Genomic DNA, 14,174 nt, shown 5'->3' with positions numbered 1-14,174 from the left:
GTTGGCCAACTTTTCTACTGATAGGACTGTGTGGAGTCTTCCATCTAAAGCTATGTTTTCGATGTTGCATCTTTGCCTATTGTAGCTCCTGAAACCCTCTCCTAATGCAGCTGCGCCTTGTCTTGTCTCTTCCTGTACAGTGGCCTGATCGTACCCGAGAGGGAGAGCAACGAGACAGTCCCAGAAGTTGTAGCCACCTCTGGTTATGCTCTCCTTCATTTCTTCAGTGATGCCGCATATAACTTGACAGGATTTAACATCACCTACAAGTAAGTTGCAGCTACGAGTATGCGAGGAGTGCCAGAATGAAAGGCTTTGAAGTACTGCTTTAAATTCACTTGTCAGTTTCTCCCTGCTTGCATTTACAGTTGGTTTTGAAGCAACATCTCCTTGTGGATTTAGCTTGCATCTTGAATCAGCACTTCATTTATTTGAAGAAAACATACCGATAACGTGGTTTCTGCCCTGTTAGGTTTGGGCAGGTGATTATTTTGGACTTGCTGGGAGCATAAATAGCTAACCATACCTATGTTTTTATCCTGTGTGTCTGGTATATTGATAGCAGTTTCCTCCCCTATTCTACTGGCAATTGCAGAATGTATCATGCCCTCCTCTAAAAAAAAAAAAGAGGTTGATTTCATTACTTATACTTGGATCTTTCAAATTCCCAATTTGTGATCTCTAATTCTTTACACTGAACTGGGATCTTTAAACACACACTGAACTGGGATCTAAAACACACCAATGGAACGAACGGCAATCTGGGATGTAGCAACAAACATTTCCAGAACTTGAAATTCTAGAAACTGTAGCACCATCTTGTGGCGTCAGTTGGCATTTCACTGTACAAAACCTTGAAGGACAGAAGAAGCTGATTTATACCAGGTCAGATGATTTGCCAGTCCAGGCCAGTAGCGTCTTCTCTAACTGGAGCGGCTTTCTAGGGTCTTGGCAGACTTCCCCCTACCCATTACTTGGAACCTGATGGTTCTTAACTGGATTTTCTTGGGATTGAACCTTGGAAATTCTACGAATACAGCATGTGCCCTGCAGTGAACTAAAAGACCCTTTTGTAGTTCCTTGTTTAAAAATTCCCCATGCATACCCCAGCTGCCCTCACTCAGCAGAGCTGAAGAAAGTGATTTGATGTACAAGTTTTACTGATCCAGATCTCCTAGACTGGAGAACTTAAGCCAGCCTCCTAACAGATGAGGCTCACATGATCTCACCATCATTTATTTGTATGCCGCCTTTCCATAATTAAAACCATGTTCAAGGTGGCTCACAACATGAACAGATTTCCATAACTACAGAAGTTAAAAAAAAGGTAAAGGTACCCCTGCCCGTTCAGGCCAGTCTTGCCAGACTCTAGGGTTGTGCGCCCATCTCACTTAAGAGGGGCCAGCGCTGTCCGCAGACACTTCCGGGTCACATGGCCAGCGTGACAAGCTGCATCTGGCGAGCCAGCGCAGCACACGGAACGCCGTTTACCTTCCTGCTGGTAAGCGGTCCCTATTTATCTACTTGCACCCGAAGGTGCTTTCGAACTGCTAGGTTGGCAGGCGCTGGGACCGAACGACGGGAGCGCACCCCGCCGCGGGGATTCGAACCGCCGACCTTTCGATCGGCAAGTCCTAGGTGCTGAGGCTTTAACCCACAGCGCCACCCGCATCCCTAACTACAGAAGTAGTCATAAACAATAAATAAAACACATCAAAAAGTGGCAAAAAAAAGAGACTAATAAATTTAATGAGTAATAATCACTGGGGAACATTTTTTCCCCATTTTCTGTTGCATGAGATTTTTCAAGTGTTCTTATATGTCCTTTCAATGCTGATTTCAAATCTGAAATCGATTTTCATGTACATTGGTACCTCAGGTTACATACGCTTCAGGTTTACATATGCTTCAGGTTACAGACTCCACTAACCCAGAAATAGTGCTTCAGGTTAAGAACTTTGCTTCAGGATGAGAACAGAAATTGTGCTCCGGCGGCGTGGCGGCAGCAGGAGGCCCCATTAGCTAAAGTGGTTCTTCAGGTTAAGAACAGTTTCAGGTTAAGTACGGACCTCCGGAATGAATTAAGTACTTAACCCGAGGTACCACTGTACATGCTATAGTTATCTTTCAATTTCCAACTTTTGCCGATATTTCGTATTTATACTGGGGATAAGTGAACACTGACACATTGATCTACCCTAACCACATGGTAATTATTGTTTTGCAAACTTAATATTTCTTTATTCTTACAGTTTTGTAACCTAAATATTTGTATTTTTCAGATCAGACCATGGCTTCTTCTAGTAGACAAAAATGTGTAAACAAGCCTGATGCCTTTTGTTATGTATGTGGCTGCAGGTGTCAATGCAACAAAATTTTTGTTCCCAGTGTAATCCACAATCATACCATTATCTCTTTTGAATATTTCACCTTCCCTTACCTGGGCACAGCCATGTTACCTATTTTGTAGCTCTGCAGCTGCTCCTTGTCTGGCTACTTTTTTCTAGGTTCTGCCTATCAAACCCTTACACTCTGATCATTAACTCCAAAGGCTGAAAACTTTCTGATTCTGTGCACTAAGTCTTCAGAAACATGTTTCGAAAGTCTGGAAGAGTTCTGTCCTTTCGCTGAGCATAATTTGGTTGATTAAAGGGCAAAATTGTATTGCATTCTTTTCTTTTTCTCCCCCCCCCCCCAAATTACTATGACATACTGGGTTTCGATCCGGACGTTCCTCCCAAGGGAGGAGTAAAACTGCTAGCTACCTGATCATATTTGGCATGAGTCTTGGTCGTTTGCTGTTGCCAGTCTCCCATTTCCCGGTGCTATGACAACCAATCTTTGATATGACCTTTTCCTGATTCTCTGTCCGCAGCTTTGATGTGTGCCCTCATAACTGCTCTGGCAGAGGGGAGTGCAGGGTCACCAACAGCAGCAAAGTGGTTGAATGTGAGTGTTCAGAACATTGGAAAGGAGAAGCCTGTGACATTCCATTCTGCCCAGACGACTGTGGCTCCCCGGAGAGAGGGCTGTGCAACGTGAATGGTACCCAAGGATGTGTTTGCAACTCGGGCTGGCAAGGTAGGTGGCAAATGCCCTTTTGCGATACAAGTATTAGAGTTTGAAATGCTTAGCAAGGATTTGAATGGTGCTGGCATTTTTTGTTTCCAGTTTGATGTGAGATCCCGTTGCTCTGTCCCAGCTCCTGCCGATCTAGCAGTTCAAAAGCACGCCAGTGCGCATAGATAAATAGGTACCATTGTGGCGGGAAGGTAAACAGCATTTCGGTGCGCTCTGGTTTCAGTCACTGTGTTCTGTTGCACCAGAAGCATTTTACTTGTGCTGGCCACACGACCCGAAAAGCTGTCTGTGGACAAACGCCGGCTCCCTTGGCCTGAAAGCGAGATGAGCACCACAATCCTATAGTCGCCTTTGACTGGAGTTAACCGTCCAGGGGTCCTTTATCTTTTTACCTTTACCTACATACTCGGATAGCCACTAACGCCTATCCCGTCAGCTATCTATTTGAATTCACTCATCCTGCTTCCCCAAGCTTCTTGGCAGCTCTTGTTCTGCTCCTAGGGTGGAAATTTCTATTACCGTATTTTTCGCCCTATAGGACGCACTTTTTCCCCTCCAAAAATGAAGGGGAAATGTGTGTGCATCCTATGGGCTGAATGCAGGCTTTCGCTGAAGCCTGGAGAGCGAGAGGGGTTGGTGTGCACCGACCCCTCTCGCTCTCCAGGCTTCAGGAGAGCCCCAGCGCCAGCCCCACAAGGTCGGGGGACAGCGGGGAGGCAGAACACCGCCATCCCGCTGTCTCCCAAAGTGGTTTGGAGGCTGACGGCGGGGAGACCCTGCTGCCAGCCCCACAAGCTCCGGGGACAGCGGGGAGGCACAGCGCGTCTTCCCGCTGTCCCCGGACCTGGTCTGAAGGCTGGCGGTGGGGAGAAGAGCGCTTCTCCCCGCTGCCAGCCCCGCAAGCGCCGGGGGGGGGGAATAATTTTTTTCCTTTATTTCCCCCCCAAAAAACTTGGTGCATCCTATGGACAGGTGCATCCTATGGGGCGAAAAATATGGTATTTCTTCCATTCTTCTGCTGCTCCTATACTTCCTCCCCCTAGTCCCTTCTTATCCGTACCTCTCAAAGCTCCTTTTCTTTATTCAGGTCCTCTCTTCCTCCCGCTCCTTATTAGAGCTTATTACCTATAAATGTCTGTCAATATAATTGTAGCTCTTGAGTGCTGGAAAGTATGTAATACTGTTCTAGACACATTTGGTTTATCTTCTCCTAGGTACAGACTGCTCAGTACCTGTCCCAGCAAACCAGTCATTCTGGACTCAGGAAGAATTCTACATCCCCAAACTTCCTAGAGCATCTCATAAAGCCGTAGTCCAAGATGATGTCATGTGGGTAGTTGGTGGTTACATGTTCAACCACACGGATGCTCAAATGGTTTTGGCGTGAGTACAAACAAAACTTCCAAATGTTTTAATGGGAAATGGTAGTGAGGGGTTTCACTGTGCTCTTGTGTTGACCTGTGCTAAATTTAGAGGGAACCAAGATGTTGGGATGAGTAACAGCCAACCGTTTGACTGCAGTACAGTGCTGGCCCTGCTCTGCCTCTGCTCTTCTGAAGTATAGTAGTAGTAGTAGTAGTAGTAGTAGTAGTAATAATAATAATTTATTATTTATACCCCACCCATCTAGCTGAGTTTCCCCAGCCACTTTCAGCAGCTCCCAATCGAGTGTTAAAAGCAACACAGCATTAAATATTAAAAACTTCCCTAAACAGGGCTGCCTTCAGATGTCTTTTAAAAATAGGATGGCTGCTTATTTCCTTTACATCTGGTGGGCGGTCTTTCCACAGGGTGGGCGCCACTACCGAGAAGGCCCTCTGCCTGGTTCCCTGTAACCTCACTTCTCGCAGGTGGAAAGGTTTTTGTGGAAAGGGCAGATGCCCAGAAGGGCCTGGCTCCTTCCTGCCTTCTCCCCCAGCAAAGCTCCTTCTTGGTGGCAGAAGATAATGTGTCATTAGGAACTTTCTTTATGGGCTCTCTCCGCAAAATGCAAAGCTAGGCTTTCTGCCCCCGGTCTACCTTATTCTCTGTCATTTCCTGTGTATTTGTTTCATCTCTGTTTCCCCTGTGATTTATGTGATGCCTGGTGCTGCCTCAGTTGCAGCTGAACACCATGTGTGGCATTGAGTTTCTGTGGTGGTCATGATTGCTGCCTCTTTTTTTGCTTCAGTGAAGGTGGACAGGTCCTCTTGTTTTCAGGTGGATGTTGTAGACAGGCCCTCTTGTTTTCAGGTTACCTTGTGTAAGGAGGTCACCTTCGCAGCAGATGCCCCAGCGTGAGCGTCCAGAGCTTCATTGGCCAAGCAGCTCAGCTTTGTCCTCTCATCCTTGTTATTGATGGCTGAGTCCTTCCCCATGGACCCTTCCTAAGTGGTTAACAGGGGACTGCCTGGCACCTGTAACTGCTTAGGAAGGGACCATGGGGAAGACTCAGCCATCAGTAACGAGGACTAAGACAAAGCTGAGGAACTGTGTTCGAATGATGCAGTCGTGTGAGTGTTGCTAGTTGCATAGATGTCTTCTGTGGTCCCAATTCCTCTCCCTGATAGGATGCTAGTTCCGTGGAGGAAACTTGCACGGCCAGCCTTGCATGTAATTGTTGAGATGTTTTGGTGCAACCTTTGAAGCCTGGCACCTGCTTGCAGAAGTGTCTCCCAAGCTACGGGTAAAGGGTGCCATGGGAGCCTCTTAATCATGTATATGCCTTTCACTGTCTCTCTGTATTGGCTATACTTCATTAAACTAATACAGCTCAGGTCAACAAAGGCAAACCCAATAGGTGGCAATCCACAGGGTTGTGTCTGGAGCTGGCTTACAGCCACCGCACTCCAGGGGTAAAAAAGTTTCATCAAGAAGGTCCTTACTCATCTTCAGGGAGAATATTTGGAGATGGTGCTGAACAAAAATAAATAAAAGCATTCCTCTTGTTTCTGCTGCTTCTTTCCTGTCTTGCTTGAATTCATTTTGAGGGTCTGTTTTCTCTATCAAAGAACCATAACAAATGCAGCCCCTTATATTGCCATCAGAAGCACTGGAGTCAAATCGGTTTTTGTTTTGTCCGTGTGCTAGTTTGATCATAAACACCCCTTTTACCATTTTTAGTGTGTTTGCCCTATTCTTGTCCCATATGCATTATGAGAAGTATAAATAGCAGCTTTGTGCTTGGAGTGCAAAAGGGATACATCAGTGTATTTTACCCTTTTCATTTTGCAGGTATAATCTTCTTTCCGGAGAATGGCTGCCCCTGAACAGCAGCGTGAATGCAGTTGTGATCAGATACGGGCATTCCCTGGACATACACGAAGTAGGTGACTTTGCTGGAGTTATTGAGGCTGTGATTTGTGTTCACATTGTATTGTAATGGCCATTGGCTGCAAACAATAAAATCGATTGGACTATTATTAGACCTATTGAGGCTGCGTTTCCAATCTGGTTTGAAATTCTGGGCCTGCTTTGGGCAAACTCTTCTCCCAGTAGAAACACGGAGGAGAAGCATTCAATATTCCACGCCTGTTTTGGCAACCGCCCAAGTTGCACGTTCTCTTGATAGTGTTGGTGGGACATGACGCAGATCAGTGAAGGGCTCATCTTTGGGCGTAGTCTGTTCTCTGGGGATCAAGTATGCTGAAGCAGCTCTTTGGTGACTCTTAAGAAACAGTGAAGGGACATGGGTGGCGCTGTGGGTTAAACCAGAGAGCCTAGGGCTTGCCGATCAGAAGGTCGGCCGTTCGAATCCCCGCGACGGGGTGAGCTCCCGTTGCTCGGTCCCTGCTCCTGCCAACCTGGCAGTTCGAAAGCACGCTAGTGCAAGTAGATAAATAGGTACCACTCTGGTGGGAAGGTAAACGGTGTTTCCGTGCGCTGCTCTGGTTTGCCAGAAGTGGCTTAGTCATGCTGGCCACATGACCCAGAAGCTGTACACCTGCTCCCTCGGCCAATAAAGCAAGATGAGCGCCACAACCCCAGAGTCGGCCACGACTGGACCTAATGCTCAGGGGTCCCTTTACCTTTACCTTTAAAAAACAGCGAGATGAGAGCAGACTAAAGAGCTTTGATATGGTGTCTTTCTTTATTGCATTTGCATCCCACCTTTCCTCCAGCCAGATGATGCAGCTGCTCCTTCCTCTATTCAGGTTAGGCTGAGGAGGAGATGCTTGAGAATGCCACGAAAGTGACTTCCTGCCACAATATGTGATAACTGCCACTAGAGTGGATGGTTCTAATAGGGTATTTTAAAAATCCACATGGAGGAGAGGCCTATGAATGGGCATGAGTTCTGTTGTCTACATTCAGCCCCCATGTTCAGAGGCGTTGCACCAGTGTGTAAGCTTTCATGGGGAGCAACCATGAGAAGAGGCTGTATCCTCTGAAGCAGGGCACAAGGGCACCTGGATGGCGACCAATGTGAGAAGCGAGATGCTGGACTAGATGCCCCTTTGGTCTGATGCAGAACCCCTTGCTCTTAAGTTCTTATGGGTTTTGTAGTGAAGCAGTGATTTGAATCCAGGTATCTCCATCCCAAATCCAGTGCTCTATCTGTGACAATTCATGGATTAATTCCAGTACGAAATGGGATGAATGCAGTATATTTAACAAAAGAAGGAAAACGAGCCTCAGATTTATTTCTGCTTCAAGAAGTGTAATGGGAGCCAGTCATAGAATGGAAGAATCCTTAGGAGCCCAGTTTAAGACAGCTTGGCATGGAGGGCAATTCATGTGGCACACTATATAAAAATGGGGGTGATCCTTCGGTGGAAGGATGATGCTGCAGTTACTGAGCTTGGACTGGAAATTGAGAGAAGGACTTAAACAGTGATTATTAATCTTCACACTGTCCTTCCTCCTTAAGGATATCAGGGTGATGCACATTAAGCGTAAACAAAACTAAACGTGCCAAAAAATTGAGTATTCATCATAGGATACTTAAAAGGCAGCTAGAAACATAACACGGCCAACTAGACTAAGCACCTGTGAAACACCTGTGCAAATAAGGTTTTACCTCGTGCTGAAATGATTAGAATGCTTGCGCCAGCCATGTGCTTGTAGGGAGGGCATTCTAAAGGGCTTTCTCTTCCTTGTTGATATACAACAAATCTCACCTGGCAGAGGTGCACAGAAGCTCATCTGAAGATCTTAGGATATGGCCAGCCCTTCAGGTATTGGAGGGTTTTAAAGACAAATTGCCTTGGAAGCGATCCATCCGCCGTGTAAGTCCTTTAGAGTCAGTGTAATGTGAGTCCATCTGGCCGTGCCAATTAAAATTCTGGCAGCCACATCCTGTATGAATTGGAAGCGTCTGCGTTGTCTTGGAGGGCAACCCCATGTCGAACGCATTGCAGTGATCCAGTTGGGAGGTTACCAGACAACGGGTCACGGTGGCAAGACGATTGCTGTCCAGGAACAGTCACAGCTGGCAAAACAGCTGAAAGTAATGGGCAGCACTCTGTGCTACTAAGGCCTTCTGTGACAATGCTGGAGCCAGGAGTTGCCCCCAGACGGCATACCAGGGGGAGTGCAATCTCATATAGAACAGATTGTGCAGCTAATTCTTGGACACCGGAGCTACTTATCTGCCGTGCCTGCCTTGTCATAACTGGGCCTCAGTTTCTTGGCCTGCATCCAGCCCATTTCTGAATCCAGGCACCAGTTCAGCTCTTGCACAGCCTCACCTAACTCAGAGGACAGGAGAACTGAGCTGAGTGTCGCCCGCATTTGAATGACACCTCCCTCCAGGCCTCCTGATCTTGCATAGTAGCCTTGTATGCTAAAGCTGTGGGGTTGAGGAACAGATTCCCTGGGTCTGTCATAGAGCCGGGTAAGCTTGCCATGTGATTTGCCGTGCCTCAGTTGTTAGCCCATTGGGGCCAGGGAGGGATGTTATTCCCCCATATGGTTTTGTTTTCTCTAGTCTGCTTTCTACACATTCCCTTCACCCCCCACCACCATGGCATTTGAGACTTCCACACTTAGGGACAGAATATGGGAGGAACGGGATTGTTTTCCATGCCATTAGGTGAAATTGTAATACAGTGGTGCCTCGCAAGACGAAAAGAATCCGTTCCGGGAGTCTTTTCGTCCTGCGGTTTTTTCGTCTTGCGAAGCAAGCCCATTGACGGAGTAGCGCTATTAGCGCTATTGGCACTTTAAGGGCTAAAAACGGCTTTTTTAGGGGTGGGGAATTAGCGGTTTTGCTGCTAAAATGCTTTTAGCAGCTTAGCGATTCAGAATAAGGGGTTTTGGAGCATAAAAAAAATTCAATTTTTTCCGTCATTTTTCGTCTTGCGAAGCAAGCCCATAGGGAAATTCGTCTTGCGAAGCGCCTCTGCAGACGGAAAACCCTTTCGTCTTGCGGGTTTTCTGTCTTGCGAGGGATTCGTCTTGCGGGGCACCACTGTATGCAGAAGAATGTCTGAAATTATTTCATTTCTTCACAGTTTGGAACATTTTCTGTTAAATGCTAACTGGTGATAGGTGGGTGTGAGGCTAAAGCTGGGTGGATGCTGGGTCATTTGTTAGATTGTTGGTAGCTTTTCACGTGTGCTGGTGAATGGCGGAAATGATTGTATTAGAATATTCTTTCTTTCCTAGGAGTGCTGTTTGACGTGCTTATGAGTTTGTTTTCTTGCTGGGTCATTTTTTTGTTTAGCAATGAATTCTAATGTGAAATAAACCTTTACCCCCCCAGAATAAAATCTACATGTATGGAGGCAAGATAGATGAATCTGGAAACGTGACCAGTGAGCTCTGGGTGTTCCATATTGCAAACCAGTCATGGGTTCACGTGACCCCAAAGACCAAGGAGCAATACGCTGTCGTTGGCCACTCAGCCCACATTGTCACGCGGGAAGACGGCTCTGTTGTGATGCTGGTCATCTTTGGGCACTGCCCTCTTTATGGATACATCAGCAACGTGCAGGAATACAACCTGGGTAGGTATTGCTTTGACAGTGACTCTTAACCTATCATTCGTAAAGAACCAAAGAGGAACATCTTACATAAGACTAATGGACAAATTTCCTTCTTCCACCTGTCCCCTTTTAATAATTCTAATTATACCGTCAGTTTCAACACTGGGTTGTATCAAATGACATCTGTGCGTGAGCAGAAAAGCATTTTACTTGTGCCATGGGATGTTCCCTTCCTTTGTATTTCCCCTGTGACTTCTGCTTGCTGCCCAACATCTCTATGGGGAGCTCTCTAGAGCAGATATTTTTGGGGGTGGGGTGGGGGTAGAAAGAGGGGGTTGCAGTGGGAAGAAAGGGGAAGCTCCATTTAATGCTCCATGTTTGCCCTGTTTATTTTTTTAACGTATTGCATTTGCTCGGTCATCATTCTGTATGTGTTTGTTGTCATCCCCTCCTACAGAGGACTAGGTAACACTATTTTGTCTTTTTCAAATACCCACAGATTTTCACGGTTTCTACCCCTGTTGCGGCCTTACCTTGTGTTCATTTCCTCCATCACTTGCCTCTTCCTTCCCAGATCCTTGATGCTCATGTGCCTTTTGAAGTTCTGTTCCCTTCTCCCCACCCTCCAGCCACCCCCTGGGCAATCTCAGCCTTGTTGATCTGATGTAGATTGTAAATCCTTCTGAGTTGGGTATTTGTCGCTTGTGATGGGGTAGTGGCCCTGCTCTCATTTTTAAATCAAATTCCTGACAATTCATATCCCCTGGCGTTGGGTTAGGTAGCAATTTTAAATTATGTACGCAGCATATATCTTTGTAATGTATAAATTAAAGTTCAGTTTCAGCTTGCCAGTATGTAAGCCAGCTTGAATTGCTTTTCTTATTTGTTTCTGGGAAACATCCATGCCCAGACCCTGAAGGATTCCACAGCCAGTGAATGTCTGCTGAAAGTAGCTGTGAACCGGAGGGGCTTTCTTATTTGATAATAGGGAGGATTTCTGTAAAGAGGATGATCCCTGCTGTTAGTAGCGATTGAGCTGGAACATATGACACCTGCCGATTAAGCAGGGCACATTCATATCTGCCTTTCATTCTCTCTCAGCCACAAATACATGGAATATTTTGCAAACAACGGGAGCCTTAGTTCAAGGAGGCTATGGCCACAGCAGCGTGTATGATCCAAACACCAAGTCCATCTACGCTCACGGAGGTTACAAGGCGTTCAGTGCCAACAAATACAGACTAACAGACGATTTATACCAGTATGAAGTCAATAAGGGCAGGTGGTAGGTATATTTTAAATCTATTTTCACTTTGAAATTTGCAGCCTTTGGTGGCCACCTAAAGAGTCCCGACACTCTAGTTAATGCTGGAATCTACTGTAAGTTGGTCTGAAAAACTTCAAATGTTGGGGAAATGTTTCTGTAATACAGGGTCAGCCAACAGGTTGCCCTCAAAAGCTACAATTCCCATCATTTCTGTCCACTGGCCATTGCATCTGGTGCTGATGGGAATGGTAGTTGCAAAGAAGCTGGAGGACACTAAGTTGCCTACCTCTGCTGAAATAATAATAATAATAATAATAATAAGAGTTTGGATTTGATATTCCACTTTATCACTACCCTAGGGAGTCTCAAAGCGGCTAACATTCTCCTTTCCTTTCCTCCCCCACGACAAACACTCTGTGAGGTGAGTGGGGCTGAGAGACTTCAGAGAAGTGTGACTGGCCCAAGGTCACCCAGCAGTTGCATGTGGAGGAGCAGGGAAGCGAACCCTGTTCACCAGATTACGAGTCTACTGTTTTTAACCACTACACCACACTGGCTCTCAGCAAAACAACTGAATCCATTTTGACCATTTAGCAGTCTCTTTGGATGTTTGAAAGAGCCCTTGCTCTACCCCCCGTGAGACCATGTGGAGAGGGCCGTAGCTCAGTGGTAGAGCATCTTGCCTTGCATGCAGAAGCTCCCAGGTTCAGTCCCTGGTAGAGCTGATAGAGATTCCCTGTCTGTAAGCCTGTAAACCAGGGGTCAGCAATTTTTTTTAGCTGCGGACCGGTCCACTGTCCCTCAGACCTTGTGGTGGGCTGGAGAAACGGCGCCGGGGGGAGGAGCTGGAAGAAAAGGCAAGGGGGGGCAAATAGTCCTCCTCCCCACCCTCAGCCTCAGCCACTGTGCTTACCTTCCCAGGTGCTGCCACCAACACCGCCGCTGCCGCCACTGCTTCTCGTGGGTAGGCAGAGTGAGCTTGTCCACTCTCCTCTCTGGCCCACAGGAGTACCAGGGCGGGGGCAGCAATGGTGGAGGGAAGATGAGTGGCGCGAAAGGGCTGGCTCCAGAGAGGGGCTGCTTAAAATGGCGCTCATCCAGCTCAGCCCAGCCCCCTTCCTCCTCTAGGCAGGGCAGGGAGAAGGGAGGGGGGGAGGAGGCGCAGCTGCGGTGTGTGTGTGTGTGGGGGGGGAATGGAATGGTGCAGGGGGGGAAATGGGGCAGCCTGAATGAATAGAATCCCCACGCCGATCCACAGAAAGTCCGCGGGCCGGATCCTGAAAGCAATTGGGCCTGATCCAGCCCACGGACCTTAGTTTGCCGACCCCTGCTGTAAACAGTCAGTGTAAACAGTCCTGAGCTAGACGGACCCACACTTTGACTCTGTATATGGCAGCTTCCTACGTGGAAACAGTGATGAATATGTCAACCATATCTTGAATAAATGTCACATACTTGGAGGACCACCGCACACAGTGGCTAGGAAGGGCTTTGGAGATTGATTGAGTTAATTAAGATATTTGGCTGAAGGCAAAGGGAGGACTATGGGAAATGCATATTTTATAGTCTTTGTTTTAACTAGCAGACCACGTTTAAGTGAGTCGATAGGTTCTCTTTAAATTATGCAAGGGTTGTGCAGTTAAATTGGCAACACCAAGGGACATAGGCATATTTTTATTTAGACAGATGCCCGCTCCCTGCTCATTTGTAGGAAAAAGGTAAAATAGCATCTCAGGGTCCAACTAGGCGCAGACCCTTGAAAAGCAGATTCCTTAAGGGGATGGGAGTGAGAGAAGGCTGAATTCTGCCCCTGCTTGTCTGCCCACTTTCCCCAAAACATTCTCCCCAGCTGACCTACTCCTGATGGGAGCTGCACTTATTTTCAGAGCCCTAGCTGGAGGGAACAACCGTAGGGATGCTGTTTCAGTGGGGAAATCATGAGGGGTGGAAACTGTTTAGCAGCCCCCACCTTACCCACACCGGGACTTGGTGAGGATCTGATTATGACAAGTGGATCTGCCATCATGATGTCTGATTTGCTCTGACACCAGTCTCTGTGCAAATTCTACACTTGGAAGTAGATTTGGCCAGAAAGCCAACAGTACAGGGCAAGTTTCTCACTCTGTCATTCCATGCCTCCCCTCCCACCCAAGGCTCTCTATAACTTATTAATGCCGGGAGTCTTGGACCAACACATGCTCTTTCCTGTTCAAGAGAAGAGCTCTGAAGGAAGCACATAGTTGATGAGCTCGCAGATGCTTTCTCCTATCTCTCCCTATGGCGAAAAAGAGCAGCCTGGGCAAGCAGTGGGTCAGTGGGGGACTGTATGCTGGCTCCATGTGATGGCGATTTTACTTATTTTATTGCTTGTATTTTTATTCCTGATTTTGGTTTCTCTACATTGTGTTGCATTTATGCATTTGTTATCAGTATTTGAAAATGCGGTTTGTTCCCCACGTACCTTTCGGGGTTGCTGTTTGAATTTTCTTCGCAAGCTGGGGCTGCCAACCTTTATGGATCAGTGGGGACATTTTGAATTGTGAGAGAGTGCTGGGGAGCACCAGCAATAAAATCGCTACTGTTTTGAAGGGGGGGGGGGGCATGGCGTAAGACAGAAAGACTGCCATGTGGTGTGTGGTACAACCAAAATCAGAAATGAAAGCTCCGAGTCTTGGGTGTCTGCCCAGAGGCATTGGTAAAAACATTTATAGGTGCTATGGCACTGAAAGGGTTTGCAACCTCTGTGTTTGGCCTTGATGCCGTGGATCCTGGATCTTTTCTGTGCTACCTCTGAAATAATTGAACTCTATTCCCATGGCTTGTTTTCAGGCATAGTTGCCTCCGCTCTTCCTTTAGAAGACACTTGGAGCGTTTAGGGCGCGGGCAGCCCTTGAAATCCCATTTCTTGTTATATGTCC

At 47.0% G+C, this 14,174-nt stretch overlaps 1 protein-coding gene across 1 annotated transcript in view; it reads left to right on the top strand.

The window, feature by feature from the left end:
• ATRN (attractin) overlaps nt 1-14,174 on the top strand; it is a gene marked incomplete at its 5' end in the record, with an annotated part of 172,161 nt that overhangs the window by 63,336 nt on the left and 94,651 nt on the right. Inside the window, 6 exon segments of the mRNA XM_083398154.1 lie at nt 141-269; nt 2,876-3,081; nt 4,296-4,464; nt 6,295-6,385; nt 9,767-10,010; nt 11,091-11,274. Of these exon segments, the coding sequence (XP_083254280.1) occupies nt 141-269; nt 2,876-3,081; nt 4,296-4,464; nt 6,295-6,385; nt 9,767-10,010; nt 11,091-11,274 (1,023 nt within the window).

This window comes from Podarcis tiliguerta (assembly GCF_965153285.1).
Source record: "Podarcis tiliguerta genome assembly, chromosome: 9".
NCBI lineage: Eukaryota > Metazoa > Chordata > Lepidosauria > Squamata > Lacertidae > Podarcis > Podarcis tiliguerta.
The sequence above is the reverse complement of the archived record's forward strand: the minus strand, read 5'-3'. Positions and strand labels throughout refer to the sequence as shown.